The sequence below is a fragment of the Mustela lutreola genome, chromosome 11, assembly GCF_030435805.1.
Source record: "Mustela lutreola isolate mMusLut2 chromosome 11, mMusLut2.pri, whole genome shotgun sequence".
Taxonomy (NCBI): Eukaryota; Metazoa; Chordata; class Mammalia; order Carnivora; family Mustelidae; genus Mustela; species Mustela lutreola.
In genome coordinates this window covers 64,775,352-64,788,771 of record NC_081300.1, presented here as the reverse complement: position 1 = coordinate 64,788,771, position 13,420 = coordinate 64,775,352, and the positions used below count along the sequence as shown (strand labels likewise).

The 13,420-nt window shown below is 53.0% G+C and overlaps 2 protein-coding genes across 5 annotated transcripts; both read right to left on the bottom strand.

Annotated features, from left to right (window-relative positions):
* Window positions 1-2,560, bottom strand: LOC131811335 (D-dopachrome decarboxylase). 2 transcript variants are annotated; one of them, XR_009345889.1, is made up of 4 exons: window positions 2,349-2,560; window positions 1,846-2,021; window positions 1,089-1,199; window positions 1-250 (listed from the first exon to the last, which is right to left on the bottom strand). XR_009345889.1 is itself a non-coding variant. In XM_059139775.1 (3 exons), exons 1-3 carry the CDS (start codon window positions 2,454-2,456, stop codon window positions 178-180), a joined length of 357 nt encoding a protein of 118 aa, XP_058995758.1. In that variant the 5' UTR covers window positions 2,457-2,557; the 3' UTR covers window positions 1-177. The 2 variants fall into 2 exon arrangements, 1 of the variants encoding a protein (XP_058995758.1); XM_059139775.1 differs by lacking the exon at window positions 1,089-1,199 and having other exon boundaries at window positions 2,349-2,557.
* A 2,679-nt stretch (window positions 2,561-5,239) lies between these two features.
* On the bottom strand, window positions 5,240-11,532 carry LOC131811334 (glutathione S-transferase theta-3-like). 3 transcript variants are annotated; one of them, XM_059139772.1, is made up of 5 exons: window positions 11,292-11,526; window positions 9,798-9,885; window positions 7,824-7,974; window positions 5,996-6,172; window positions 5,240-5,664 (listed from the first exon to the last, which is right to left on the bottom strand). In XM_059139772.1, the coding sequence occupies exons 1-5, from the start codon at window positions 11,401-11,403 to the stop codon at window positions 5,470-5,472; spliced, it is 723 nt and encodes a 240-aa protein (XP_058995755.1). In that variant the 5' UTR covers window positions 11,404-11,526; the 3' UTR covers window positions 5,240-5,469. The 3 variants fall into 3 exon arrangements, with proteins under 3 accessions (XP_058995755.1, XP_058995757.1, XP_058995756.1); XM_059139774.1 differs by lacking the exon at window positions 9,798-9,885 and having other exon boundaries at window positions 11,292-11,532; XM_059139773.1 differs by lacking the exons at window positions 7,824-7,974; window positions 9,798-9,885 and having other exon boundaries at window positions 11,292-11,432.
* Window positions 11,533-13,420: the final 1,888 nt, after the last annotated feature.

Here is a 13,420-nt window from a genome sequence, read left to right as displayed (position 1 = left end):
GAAAGACGAAGTTCTCTTCGTTTATTTGACACGAGGATGGGGAAGAGGACTGTGAGGTCACAGGCACATCTGCATGAAGAAGTGCCAGAAGCTGGTATCCACCAGGCCCTTACTCTGCCAGGAAGCCTCTCTGGCAGAGAGCTGGCAGATGCATGCTTTGGATGCCCTCTGTGCCAATCACAGGAAAGTCATGACTGTCCCTTTCTTGCCAATCTGCCAGGGCTCCACAGGAAAGAAGCGGATAATTATCCTTCAGGAGAAAAAAAGATAAAGGGAAAAAAAAAAAAGATATCATCAGCTTCTTAGCTAATGCCTCATATTCCAAGACACCCAGCCGGGCACTCCTACCATGGACTTCCAGATTAGCCTGCCTTACTTAGCCTAGCAGGCATTTTGCAAGCCTGCCTCATCCTGTTCATGATCTCCCACCATGGGCCAGTCAGAGGCAAGATGGTGTCTGCCTCCAGACACTCAACACAACTGCCTCTGTGGTAATTGTATGCTCTGTCTGTGGACTCAGAGGGGCATCCCTCCCACTTCCAAACTGCAGGCTCCCAGGGGGCATGGTCAGTGCCCCAGCCACCTTTGTTTTCTCAAACCCTAGCTCCAAACCAGGCACAAGGTGACCACCCCTCCCCCCACTGATGTCTATGGAATGAACAAACCTATCCCTCTCATAGAAGTGATGAGAAGTTTCTGGTAAAGAGCAAGATACTTGGGATAGCCAAAGGGTTGGGGAAGGGCTGACGTGACAGCTTTGGTTTTCCCATCTGTAAACCTCACAGGAATGGCATGTCTACACAAGGTGGTGTGAACAGAGGGACAGAGCTTGCAAGGACCAAAAGGGGTGATGCATGTAAGGTTTCTAGAGATAACCTGGCACATGGTAAGCATTTACATGTTACTTTTTTTTTTTTTTTAATTATTATCTCGCCCCAACTTGAAGACCAGGTCTGAACACTACCAGGAGTAACCATTCTTCACCAGCCTTCCTGGGCCAACAAAGGATCCATTCTAGAAGGTTCTTTCAAACTTCTCATGCTCTTAGTTCCTCACAGGCATGGGCTTGGTTCAGGAATATTTCTTACCCAGAGACAAACTTAAACTCTGACACAGGATCCCAGGTTGGAGGGCTGTTCGGGCTTCTTAGGTGACCATTTAATACATTTCCTTCTATTCACAGAAGAGAAACCTACAAACTGGAGATGGTTCATTTCCAGGTTTGTCAGGCATCCTCCCTTGCTGTGCTGGATCCAGAACCCAGGTCTCCAGACATCTAAGCCAATGTTCTCTCCACTACTCACTGAAACTCCTAGGAGCCTCACCAGGGACCTACTTGGCTATAGGCCCACAGGTGACACAGCTTCAGGACATACCAAAAATTCCTCCCAACCAGCCTGGAGAAGTTCTCCTAGAAAATTATTCTTGATTTTCCAAGATGTGGAGAAGATCGCCTCTTGGCCTTTTGGCTAAGATCAACTCTAAGACGTGGAGAAGACTAGAGGCAGATCATAAATGGCCATAGCTTTCTTAGGTTGGTAATGCTCACCGCCATCCCACGGGAGTCTGGCAGTTCCCCCAGGGGGCGATTAAAGGAGAGCCTTCCCACCTCACAGATGGAAACAGCGAGGTCTGGAAGGCCATGCCTTGCCCACGTGTAAAGAGGACCAGGGCAGAGTCAGAAATTCATTCAATCCCGCAATCATTCTGAGGGTGGACCAACTATCCAAGGGTGCCTGGCACTAGGCCCTTCTCGAGCAGGGCGAGGAATGCTTTTTTCCCCCAACCTTAGATGGGGCTCTAAGATGGGATCGCCACCCCCATCCTCTCCCTGCCCCCACGTACCGATCCTGGTCCAGGTTCAGCTCCTTGGTGAGGAAATCGAAGAACCGGGCGCTGTGGCCGCGGTTGTCCTCGGCTGTGCCTACCACACCGATGGAGGAGATGAGCAGTTGAGCGCAGGGCTCGGTGGAGCCGTTCACCGCCATGGCCAGACCTGGTCGCACCGTTACGTTCACGCGCTGCGGGAAACACGAAAGTTTCGCCTGAAGCCGGTGCAGGCCGAGATCGCACGGAGGACCGGGGAGGACGAGAGCCAACATGCGCGGGCCCCTGGCGTCAGGGCTAGAGGCTCGGGACGGGGTCCTTGGAGGTCAAGTCAGTGTCAGGGCCAGGGAAGGCAGCACGCAGCAGACCTGAGAGGTGGGGAGAGTGGGAGGCCAGCGCCTGGAGGGCGGGTTTCCCTGCGGCGAAGGGCCCCGGGCGCGATGGCGAAGCCGGGGCGTGGACAGAGCTCGACCCGGGTCCACCAGCCTCCTCCCGCCCGGAGCTCCCCGGCCCACGCTCACGTCCTCAGGTTTGCTCAGGATGTCTGCCGTGGCCGCGCAGAGCCGCTTCTCCAATCCCGTGGGCACACGGCCGGCGGACAAGTTCGTGTCTAACTCGACAAATGGCATGTCTGCGGGAAAGAACCGGAGGCGCAGGGTAGCAGAGAAAGAACGCACAAAGTTCGGGTCAGTGTTCCCCAGGGTCGAGGACTAGGCAGCAGGGGCGGGGCGCCAGGGACACCTGGCTCCCTATTGGTTGGACAGGCAGCAGCGTCCCCGGATTGGCTTCATAGTCTACACGCCGCCTCTGCCGGCGCTGATTTCCGGAAGTCCTAAGGCCAGACCGGGAGGTGGGGAGCGGGGAGGGGAGCATGAGGTGTGTGACCCTCCCCCAAGGAGATCGACCTGAGCCGCGGCCTGGACGCCTGGGTCCTGGCCTCTGTCGGCTCCCGACACACTGGCCAGGGGCATTCTGGCTCCCTGAGCTCCTGGGTGGTGCAGTCCTCTGCTTCCTAACCCATATTTAGATTGTTAACCTTGAAAATAAAATAGCCAGTTATTTTATCAGTAAAAATGGGTTTATTAACCGCAATTTGGGACATGCAGCCTAAGGCAAAACCACAGGCAAGGCCAACCAACAAAGAAGAGAAACGTTTTTTAACAGAAGAAAGGAAGGAGTTGGGAGATACTGTTATACACAAAAATCCACTGGAATATGGGACTTAAGAGTGTAGTCGCTTTTCAGTGGCTGAGTTGTGACAGCTCACTGGCTGGACGGAGCATGGGGCTTGGGAGGTATAAAGATACCTTTCCCCGGCTGGCGGCTTATAGTCTTCTTTCCCTTGGGAATGCAAGGTAGGGCTCATCCTGGTGGGGTTACCAGGGGCTGCAAGTAGGAGGTGTGAGTTCTCTCTCTTGTGGCCTCCCATCTTTATTGTAAATGAGGTTTCCTTTATTCCGTTTCACAAAATAGGGGGTTTGAACACACCCAAAACATGCACACCTGTAGGGACCTTGCCCAGGTTCCATCCTAATTTTTTTTTTCTTTTTTACTGTGTTGCCACCATTTCCAAGTAAGGCCACTTCACGTGGTATGTGGAAATCTGAACTTTTCTTTGACCAAGAGCCAGGTGACACTTGTGAGTTCAGGTGAGGCTGGGTAGAGAACCTCTGGCTCCCTGCATCTCCACCTGGCTCTGACAGATATCTGCCTTTGTGGCCTCTTGCACCTGTGGCAACCTTGTCTCATAGGGAAGTACTGTCCATCAAGGGGTAAAGGCATGCCCCAGTCAAATTACCAGCCATCTTTACAGTACCCTCTATTTTTTTTTAAAGATTTTATTTATTTATCTGACAGAGAGAAAGAGAGAGAGAGAGATCACAAGTAGGCAGAGAGAGAGGGGGAAGCAGGCTCCCCGCTGAGCAGAGAGCCCGATGCGGGGCTCGATCCCAGGACCCCGAGATCATGACCCGAGCCAAAGGCAGAGGCTTAACCCACTGAGCCACCCAGGCGCCCCAGTACCCTCTATTTTTATAGTCAAAACAAAATGTCTCACTTAAAACATGGAAGTCTGGGGGTGCCCGGATGGCTCAGTCAGTTTGGTATCTGCCTTCAGTGCAGGTCATGAGAACACTGGGGGTATAGCTCAGTGGTAGAGCATTTGACTGCAGTGCAGGTCATGATCCCAGGGTCTTGGGATCTAGCCTAGTGTCTGGCTTCCTTGGGGAGTCTGCTTCTCCCTCTGTCTCTGCCCCTCCCTCACCCTTCTGCTCGTGTAAACTCTCTGTCTGTCTGTCTCTCTCTCAAGAATAAATATTTTTTAAAAACATGGAAATCCTGTTGATACGGCTAAGCATGGTACTCTCATCAGTGTTGCAAAGTTGTTTCACTTGTAAATGAACATACAAATGAAATTGTGTGGGTGTGTATGAATAATTTCAATTACACTTCTAAAAATTCCATATTGAGTGTGTGTATTAGAGGAGCCCTGGGGCACCTGGCTGGCTCAGCCGGGAGAGCATGTAACTCTTAATCTCCGTTTTGAGTCCTGTGTTGAGTATAGAGACTACTTAAAAATAAAATCTTTAAAAGGGGGGGGGGGGGCCTCCATGAGAAGGCAAGCAGTCTGAGACACTCCATTCATGACTGTGTCCTGTTAGCAGTTTACTGGTTGAATAAGAGATCAGAGGGTCTAGGATACAAGACAGGTAGATTCTAATAGTCTTGAGAAGATAGGACAGGGACAGGTGGCAAGTCTGGGACCCAGGGTGGGGCACAGGTAAGAGGGTGGCCAGGGTTCTGAGTAGGAGCGCAAGGCCTCTCAGTGGCACCCAGAAGGCCAGGAACTAACCTGGGACTTCTCTCCCTGCAAGGAGGTTCATGAACCAGCCCTGTACCCAAACCGCCTATGGGAGACAGCATCACCCCAGAGGGAGGACAGAGAGACCTAAGAGACCAAGGTCATGATGCCTGATCCAGACATCCCTTCACCAGCTCAGCTCCTATCTGTGACATGTGCTCAGTCCAGGGGGTGTTGAACCAACTTTGTTCCAGGGCTGAGAGAGGGAAGCAGTGGGGATGATGAGCCTGGTGGGTGTCATGACATGGCTTGGGGTTGGGGAAGTCAGGGAGGTCTCCCTGGAGAAGCAAAATGGTGACAAATGCCTAAAGACCACAAGGGGCACTGGGCAAAGGTGATGAGGGGCTCTATTAGCAATGGAAACAGCCTGAGCCAAGGCCAGGAAGTGGAGGCTAGAGCTGGGAGAAGGGGTCTAAAAATATTGGGCTATTGTGTGCAACCAGAAGAGGGTGTCCTGGAGGGGTGGGCAAGGACTTGAATGCAAAGTTCAGTGATTCATACTTTAGCCTCAGAGCAGTTCAGCACCATAGAAAGTTTTAAACACAGGAGGGACAAGGTCAAATATGTGTTTACTAAGCTCTTTCCAGGGGTCACACAAAGTCAGAGTGGAAGGGGTGTGAGTGAAGACTGAAGACAAAACAAAAGAAGGAAGACCTGATGCCTGGAGGGAACCGGGGAACAGAGCCTGGAGAGTGTGTCTTGCTTACAGCCCAGGAGGAGCAGTTCCACCTGTTTATTTTAAAAACAGAATCTCCATCACCACTGCAGGCCTGGTCTTCCCCTCACTGCAGCAAAACCTGCACGGAGGGCTTCAGCTTCTCTTTTGTGGCCGGGTCAGCTGGAGGCAAGTCCTTGACCTTCATGACAGTTGCATGTGCCTCCTGAAAGAGGTCCTTTCCCACCTCCACCTCCACACGTTGGCGCCATGCAGCCAGCTTGGGTCTGCTTTTGAAGACCTGGCAGCCAGCACTGACAGGCTATGGGGAGAAGGAGCCAGGTGGAAGGGGTAGGCATGGTCAAGCACAAGGCAGGATGACCTATCTGAGGAATTCTCCAGGGTGGGTTTTCCCTTCTTGGCCACATGAGTAATAGGCTGGACGTTCTCTCCCCTGAGACACTGGGAATCTTCTCAGTATTGCTGCAGTATAGGGTCTGAAGCCCCATTTTACAGATGAGAACACTGAGGCTCAGAGAGTGAAGTGGCTTGCCCAGGGTCCCACAGCCAGAAAGGGCAACATGAGCTGGTACATTGGCTCCCTCCCAGGACACCCCAGTGCCCAGTGGATCACCTGACCCCACAGCACTCACATGCATCAGCTCTGTGATGGCCACCAAGTCAGCCACTGAGATGTGAGGTCCAGCAACAAAGTCCTGGTCCTTTAGGAACTTGTCCTCAAGCAGCTGCAGGCACCTGTCCAGATCAGCCAGAGTAGATGCCAATGTCTCAGGGGGCACCTGTTCACCCAGGAACACTGGGAACATCATCTGGTGGGTGGGCAGGCAGAGAGAGGGCTCAGTGTCTATCCAAAGTCTAGCCTAGTTCCTCATCCAATCTCATCTAATCTATCACCAGGCCTTCCAATTTCTCCTCACTTCAACCCACTCTTTCCACCCATGGCCACCACCAGCCCAGGCATTACCTTCTACTCCAACATGGGCAGCCTCCCATCTCTCCCTAGGTCCTCATGCAAGGCAGCCAGTAGGAGAACGTCTGCAATCCCAGACTGCCCATATCACCCCCTGCATCAAGCCTTCCATGGCTCCCCACTATCCTCACCATGAAAGCCTCAACACAAGCCCCCCCACCCAGGGAATCTACATGAGATTCTCTCCCTCTGGCGCTTCCCCCGCCAACTCATGGGTGGGTGTGTGTGATGTATGTGCATTATCTCTCTCCCAAATAAATGCATCTTTAAAAAAAAAAATTCTTTAAGTAACTTTTCTGAAGACTTTATTTATTTATTTGAGAGAGAGAGCACAGAGGGAGAGGAAAAAGAAGAAGGAGACTCCTGGCTGAGCAGAGAGCTGGGTTGGGGGCCAGGACCCCAAGATCATGATCTGACCCAAAGGCAAACGCTTAACTGACTGAGCCACCCAGGCACCTCTTTCTTCCTTCCTTCCTTCCTTCCTTCCTTCCTTCCTTCCTTCCTTTCTCTCTCTTTCTTTCTTTTTCTTTAAGATTTTATTTATTTATTTTAGAGAGGAACGAGCGAGAGCACAAGCAGGGAGAGGAGAAGAGGGAGAGGGACAAGCAGACTCCATGCTCAGCGCAAAGCCTGACCCAGAGCTCAACCCCAAGACCCCAAGATCATGACCTGAGCTGAAATCAAGGGTCTGACGCTTAAATGACTGAGCTACCCAGGCGTGCAAAATGTTACTTTTTCCTAACAAATCTTTGTCAGTTTTTTGTTTGTTTCAAGTTTAATCCTTTCCTCCTTACACGGATGTCATTGTATATGAAAAATCTATTAGGCTTTTCTCTAAGTCTTCTAGTGTTTTTAGGCTTCAAAATCCTTAAATACCCAGAAATCAGACCAACTTTATTGAATGGTCTCTTCATTTCTTCCTAGTCTTAGATTTTTCACTTAACACTTCTCTATCTGAAAAAGTATGGGCATAGCCAGAGCTTGATTTTTTTCTCTCTCTCCCAAAAGGCAATTATTTCTGCAGTTGGGAGCATGCAAAAGGGCATAGGATTGAGTCTCAGCACTCAGGAATCAGGGAACATCTGGAGAAGTCACTCCCTGGCTCTCCCTTTGTTTCCCCTGCGGGAAACAAGTTGGTTGGACTAGGGAGTCTCTGGCATTCTAGAATTTGGTGTTCCAAGACCTCAGGTATCAACGAATTTTTTAAAAGATTTTATTTTTTTATTTGAGAGAGAGAGAGAAAGAAGGAGCAGGGGGAGGGGCAGAGGAAGAGAGAGAAGAAGACTCCCTGCTGAGCAGGGAACCCTGCTGCTGCCAGCTGCCATGTGGCTCAATCCTGGGACTCAATCCTGGGACTCCAGGATCATGACCTGAGCCAAATGCAGATGCTCAACTGGCTGAGCCATCCAGGTGCCCTGAACAGAACTTTTTAAACAGAAAGCACTGTCCTTTGAGCATTCTAGAAGGGTCCCCAACCTGCCACAGCTCACCTTCTGCCACATGGCTCGGGTGCAGCTACTCCGAAGGGCTGTGTGCTGCCAGGCTAGGTACTCGTCCACACGGGCACGGGCCTGCAGGTCCTGGGGATACCAGTGGTCAGGGACCTCATACTTGCGACTCAGATACAACAGGATGGCCACACTGGGGGACATGGAGGAGATGAGGAACATGTACTAGTCACTTTCTGTTCCCTCCCCACTGCTCACATCTTCCCAGCTCCTATAGGTGGAGCACTTCACTATCTTCATACCATGATGCAGAGTAGGAATGTGAGGCTCAGAGAGGTTAGGTGACTGCCTAGGGTCACACAGCTCTATACTGCGTCATCCTATCATCTGAGCTAAGGGCACCAGGTGAAAAACAAAATGTCTTGGGATTTCAGGAAGGACGGTGAGGGGGTACTCAGAGAGAGTTTCCAGGAGGAAGGGGGGCCCAACATGGTTCTTGAAAGACAAGAGCGACTCACATGGCACTCTGCACTATATCTGATGCATGGTCATGACAGGAGCAAAGCCAGCTGTCCCCTCACATTCCCTGGGGCTGGGATAAGGCCTCCCAGGTGAATGGGTCACTGCTTCCCACCCTGTCCCATCTCCTCTCTACCTGCCCAAAGCCTCCAACCTCCTCCCCCAGGAAGCCCTCTCTGACCTTCTCCCTCTACTATATCTGACTTGTGCCTCATGTCTGTCCAGAGCACCAGGTCTCCATGGATGTTGCACTGTCCAGTGACCAGAGGTTCTGAAGCCAAGTGGAATGTGAATCTGGCTGTACTACAGAGGTGCTGTGTGGCTTCAGTAAAGGATATCACTATCCAGCTGCCAACCTGAAAGCTGGCCTGGGCTCTCATCTCTCCCTCCTATGTCCATCGCTCGAGCACACTCTTGGGCTTGACCTTCAAAGGGAGTCAGAACTGACCACTACATTCCTCTGTACTACCACCTCGGTCTGGGGTGCCAGCACCCCTCTCCTGGATTAGCACAGTACCTTTTCACCCCAGCCAGAGGGATCCTTTAAAACCGAAATTGGATCTCAGCTCTCCTCTGCTTAAACTCCTGCAGTGGCCCCATCTTACCTACAGTAAAAGCCAAAGTCTTCCTGGCCACACAGGCTACCCACTGACCTCAGCCCCTAGTTACTCCTCTCCCTCACTCCAGCCACACTGGACACCTTGTCTCTCCAACCTTTCCCCCAAGCACTGTCCCACTTCACTGCCTTTGGCTTTGCTGTTCCCTCCAGCCAGAACACCCTTCCCATATACCCTGCACCTCTGTTCCTGTAGGTCTCTGCTCAGATGCCTCCTCCTCAAGGGGCCCTTCACTCGACATCCTACTCAAAATTGCAGCCCCCCTCCCCACTCTTACCCTGCTTATTTTCTCCATGGCACTCATCACCACCTGATAGGTTGCACCTTACAGAGATTAGCAGCACCCCTCCCCCCTTCCAGAACGTGAGCTCTAGGAGGCCAAGGACTTAGAATTGTTCAATGCTTTGGCCCCAAGGCCTAGATGGCTCCCGGTGGGTGCTCAGCAAATAGCCACTGAAGCTCTCTGGGTGCTCTCTTGACTCCCAGGGCAATAGAACTTGCCCAAAATTTGTAGAAGTAGAAGTTCTAAAGAGTGTAGTACAGTTACTCCTCCATATTTCACTCTTCGCTCTCCTTCCGTCTGGGGGATGAGTGGGCAGAGGAGGCCTGGAAACAGGCTGGAGGCCCTGTGACCTTGTGCAAGTCCTTCCCCTCCCTGGCTTCAGTTTCCCCCTTTGTAAATTTCTCGGGAAGTGAAGGAAGGCTTGGGACAGGGGAATGCCACGACTTCCATAGCCCCTCCCAGCCCTAGGCTCCTCTGCCTGCTGGGGCTGGCACAGCTGCTCAGGGCACACCAGTCATGATCCAAGCCATCAACAGTAGATACACGGACAGCTGGCTGGCCTCACAAGGCCCGGGTAGCCGCCTGGGGACCTGATACCTCTCAGCCAAAGTGAAGTCCCCATCCTTCAAGGCTGGCACCTTCCTCAGGGGATTCACCTGGGCAAAAGCATCACTGTGGTGCTGGCCTGTGGGAGAGACCAGTGAGGCGGATGAGGAGAACTCTGAACCCCATTCCCCACTGAGGCCTCTCCCCCCTCCACCCCTACCCCCACCCCCACCGCACCCGCACCCCAATATCCAGGCACTAACTTTCTGAGGCCCCTATCCAGGTGGGCAATAGGAAGGAGACCACTCTGCTGGTCACCAGACCACAGACCCTGACCCCACCAGAGGTCCACCCTTCCTGGGTCTACCCTCCCTGGGAACCTGGGCCAAGCAGCATCTCAACCTGGCCATGAATGGGGAGGGTGAGTCCCTGCGGCTGTAAGTCACCCCTACCCCAGGCCCAGCCAATTCCATCCATGTATCAGACACTCCAGTCTCCTCCCTGGGCTCTAAGCTTGCCCCTGCAATCCGTCTTCCTATGCCAGCTGCGTAACCTATCCACACCACACAGCTCCGGCCACACCTGCCCCAGGCCTCATTCAGACTCATTCTCTCCAGGAGCTCCTGCTCTCTTTCACCACCCAGCTTCCAGCAGCTCAGTTCTTCTTTCTGTCCCACGCCAAACGCTTAAGTCTCCTTCCCCAGTGGGGGTTAGCAGGTCTGACGGTGTATGGAGTCTGAGGGCCTCAGTGGAACTAGGCTCCAGCCCATCCACAGGCCCACCAAAGGGCCTCTTTGCTCTTCACCTGGGTGAGGAGAATCACCCCTACATATTCTCCCTCCAGAAAATGCCTCTGTGCCCAGCCCCCATCCCAAGGAGTGCTAGAAAGGCAGAGCAAGGTGGCAGCATTGCAGTTGGTGGCCCAAGCTGGGGGCACCAAACACAGAAGGTAAACAGGCCTAGGTAGAAGTAAAGAGGAGACCAGAGCCAGGTGGAACCGCCTTCTCCTGCTGGCAGCTGCAGAAATTCAAGAGAAGAAGGCTACTCCAATTCAGAAATGAGGAAGCGGTTTCATTGTTTTCTCCAAGCCGGGGTGTGAGGCATCTGGGCACTCATTCCACTTCCCCACGCCTCCCACAGCCCCCCACTGCTCTCACTCCCCTATGTTCCCTCTCAACCTCTATTTTTTCTTAAAGATTTTATTTATTCATTTGACAGAGATCACAAGCAGGCAGATAGGTAGGCGGGGGGGGCGGGGGAGGGGAGCAGGCTCCCCGATAAGCAGAGAGCTCGATGCGGGGCTCGATCTCAGGACCCTGAGATCATGACCTCAACCGAAGGCAGAGGCTTAACCCACTGGCCACCCAGGAGCCCCCTCAACCTGTATTTTGAAAAATGTTTCCTATTCACTAGACAAAGACCTGGGATCTCGAAAAAGGCACAACCGATAACGGATGACCCAGTTCTCTTACTGCAGCAGGCGGGGGTCTGTTACCACACGGGCGCCCGCCGGGACCGCGGGGCCTGCCTTTCTGCCGCGCCCACCTTTGAGCAGCTCCACCTGCCGCAGCTCGAAGGGGATTCCGTTCTTCTTGGCGAAGATGTAGACGGCGCGACAAGGCTGGGAGAGCAGGTCCAGGTAAAGCTCTAGGCCCATGACCGGAGCAGCGGTCCGTCCCCGGGGTCGCACCCAGGGTATAAGTAGGGGAAGAGAAACGGCCGACAGAATCTGCCAGGCCACCGAGCCTACAGCGGAACGCGATCCGGAGGAGAGGGGTGGAGTTGTAGGGTGCTGGTGCGTCTGAGCCCCGCCACACCCTCCCCGCCCATTGGATAGCTCTGGAGAACTTTGGGCCAATCAGCGGCGCCCCAATTCTCCCTCCCTCCCTTCTCTGGAACCCTGGCAGCAGTTCTCTCGGTGGCGAGGTCGCTGGAAGATTTGGCCTGTGACTTGAGGTTTCGCTGCCAGGTCATACCCCTTCCCCGGAACTCAACGTCTACCTTTGTCAAATGGTGCAGTGGAGGGTGGTAATGGGAACGGGACACCAAGAACGCTTCCAGCACGGGCCTTCAGTTAATTTAGGATCGAAAGGGCTAGGCTGCCTTCAGTTGGCCCAAGTCACCTGCCCGAACTCAAGGAGGAAACTGAGAGAGGAGGGGCTTCTGACTCCCCAGGACACAAAGGGAGGCACTAAGCGGAGGTACAGTAGCCTCCCCTGGGCCCAGTGCCCACAATGGAGGCTCGGGAGGTTTCTGGACCCCAACTCCCGGAAAGAGTGAGCCGCCCCTCCCTAATTCCTGGGGTCATATTTATTACACTCCAGCTAATCCTTCTAGCAGTTGGCAGAAGCCAGGGGTGGCCCATCCAGAGGTCTGCAGGAGGTCTGTAAATTCCCCACTTCCTTTACAGGGCCAAGTCCCTCCAAATGACACTTTCTGGTCCCCGAGGTCCGTGGACATGAACCCCCCCCCCCCAATTCCCTAAGAGAGGCTCTTGGGGGAAGAAGACCCTGCCCCCAAAGCCAAGATTCAGAGAAAACGCCTTGGCAAGAAGATGTTATTGAAAATTTTAAGTTAAGATTTTAAGTAAGACCTATCCGCCCCTTCCCCCTCTCACCCCCTCACTCCTCCCTGCCCCCAACTCCCTCCTTTTCCCTCCCAGGGAGAGACTGCCTTCCTGGGCTAGTGCTGGAGCCCTCTCCAGGCTGGGAGAGGCCATGTTCTCCATCCCCTTCCTTGCCCTGCTCTCCTGCACAAAGCACTTTTGGCAGGATTACTATAATATCCAGTTTCCTTGCTCTCTTTGGCCACCCTCAAGTCCAACCCACCCCCCCACCTCCACCTGCCACCAGAGAGCCAGAATATTATTTTAAAGATTTTATTTATTTATTTATTTGACAGAGACACAGCAAGAGAGGGAACACAAGCAGGGGGAGTGGGAGAGGAAGAAGCAGGCTTCCCTCGCAGAGCAGGGAGCCAATGCGGGGCTGGATCCCAGGACTCTGGGATCATGACCAGAGCCGAAGGCAGACACTCAATGACTGAGCCACCCAGGCTCCCCCAGAATATTAATTCTAAACACAATCTGGTGGGGTGTCTGGCTGGCTCAGTCAGTAGAGCACAAAGCCCTTAATCTCAGGACCATGAGTTCAAGCCCTACAGTCAGTATGAAACCTACTTAAAATATAAAGAAATAAAGAAATGCAATCTGAGGGGCGCCTGGGTGGCTCAGTGGGTTAAAGCCTCTGCCTTTGGCTCAGGTCATGATCCCAGGGTCCTGGGATCAAGCCCCTAATCGGTCTCTCTGCTCAGCAGGGAGCCTGCTTCCTCCTCTCTCTCTGCCTGCCTCTCTGCCTACTTGTAATCTCTGTCTGTCAAATAAAATCTTTAAAAAAAAAAAAAAAGAAATGCAATCTGAGCACACTATGCCTACTTATGGTTTACAGATCATAGGCATGGCCTTCAAGGCCCTGCATGACTGATTCCTGTCCAGGAGAGCTGCTGTTTGGCTTTGCCCCTCCTGACCAATCTGGCAAACAGAAGCAGGACTCCTGAGTTACAGTACTTGATGCCAGAGGGCCATGTCCTGGGAGGTTGGCCCAGCCAACTGATTGATGACCATGTCTAGTCACATGTGGGATGCCTGCTGATCCCTATGCTGTCCGACAAATCAC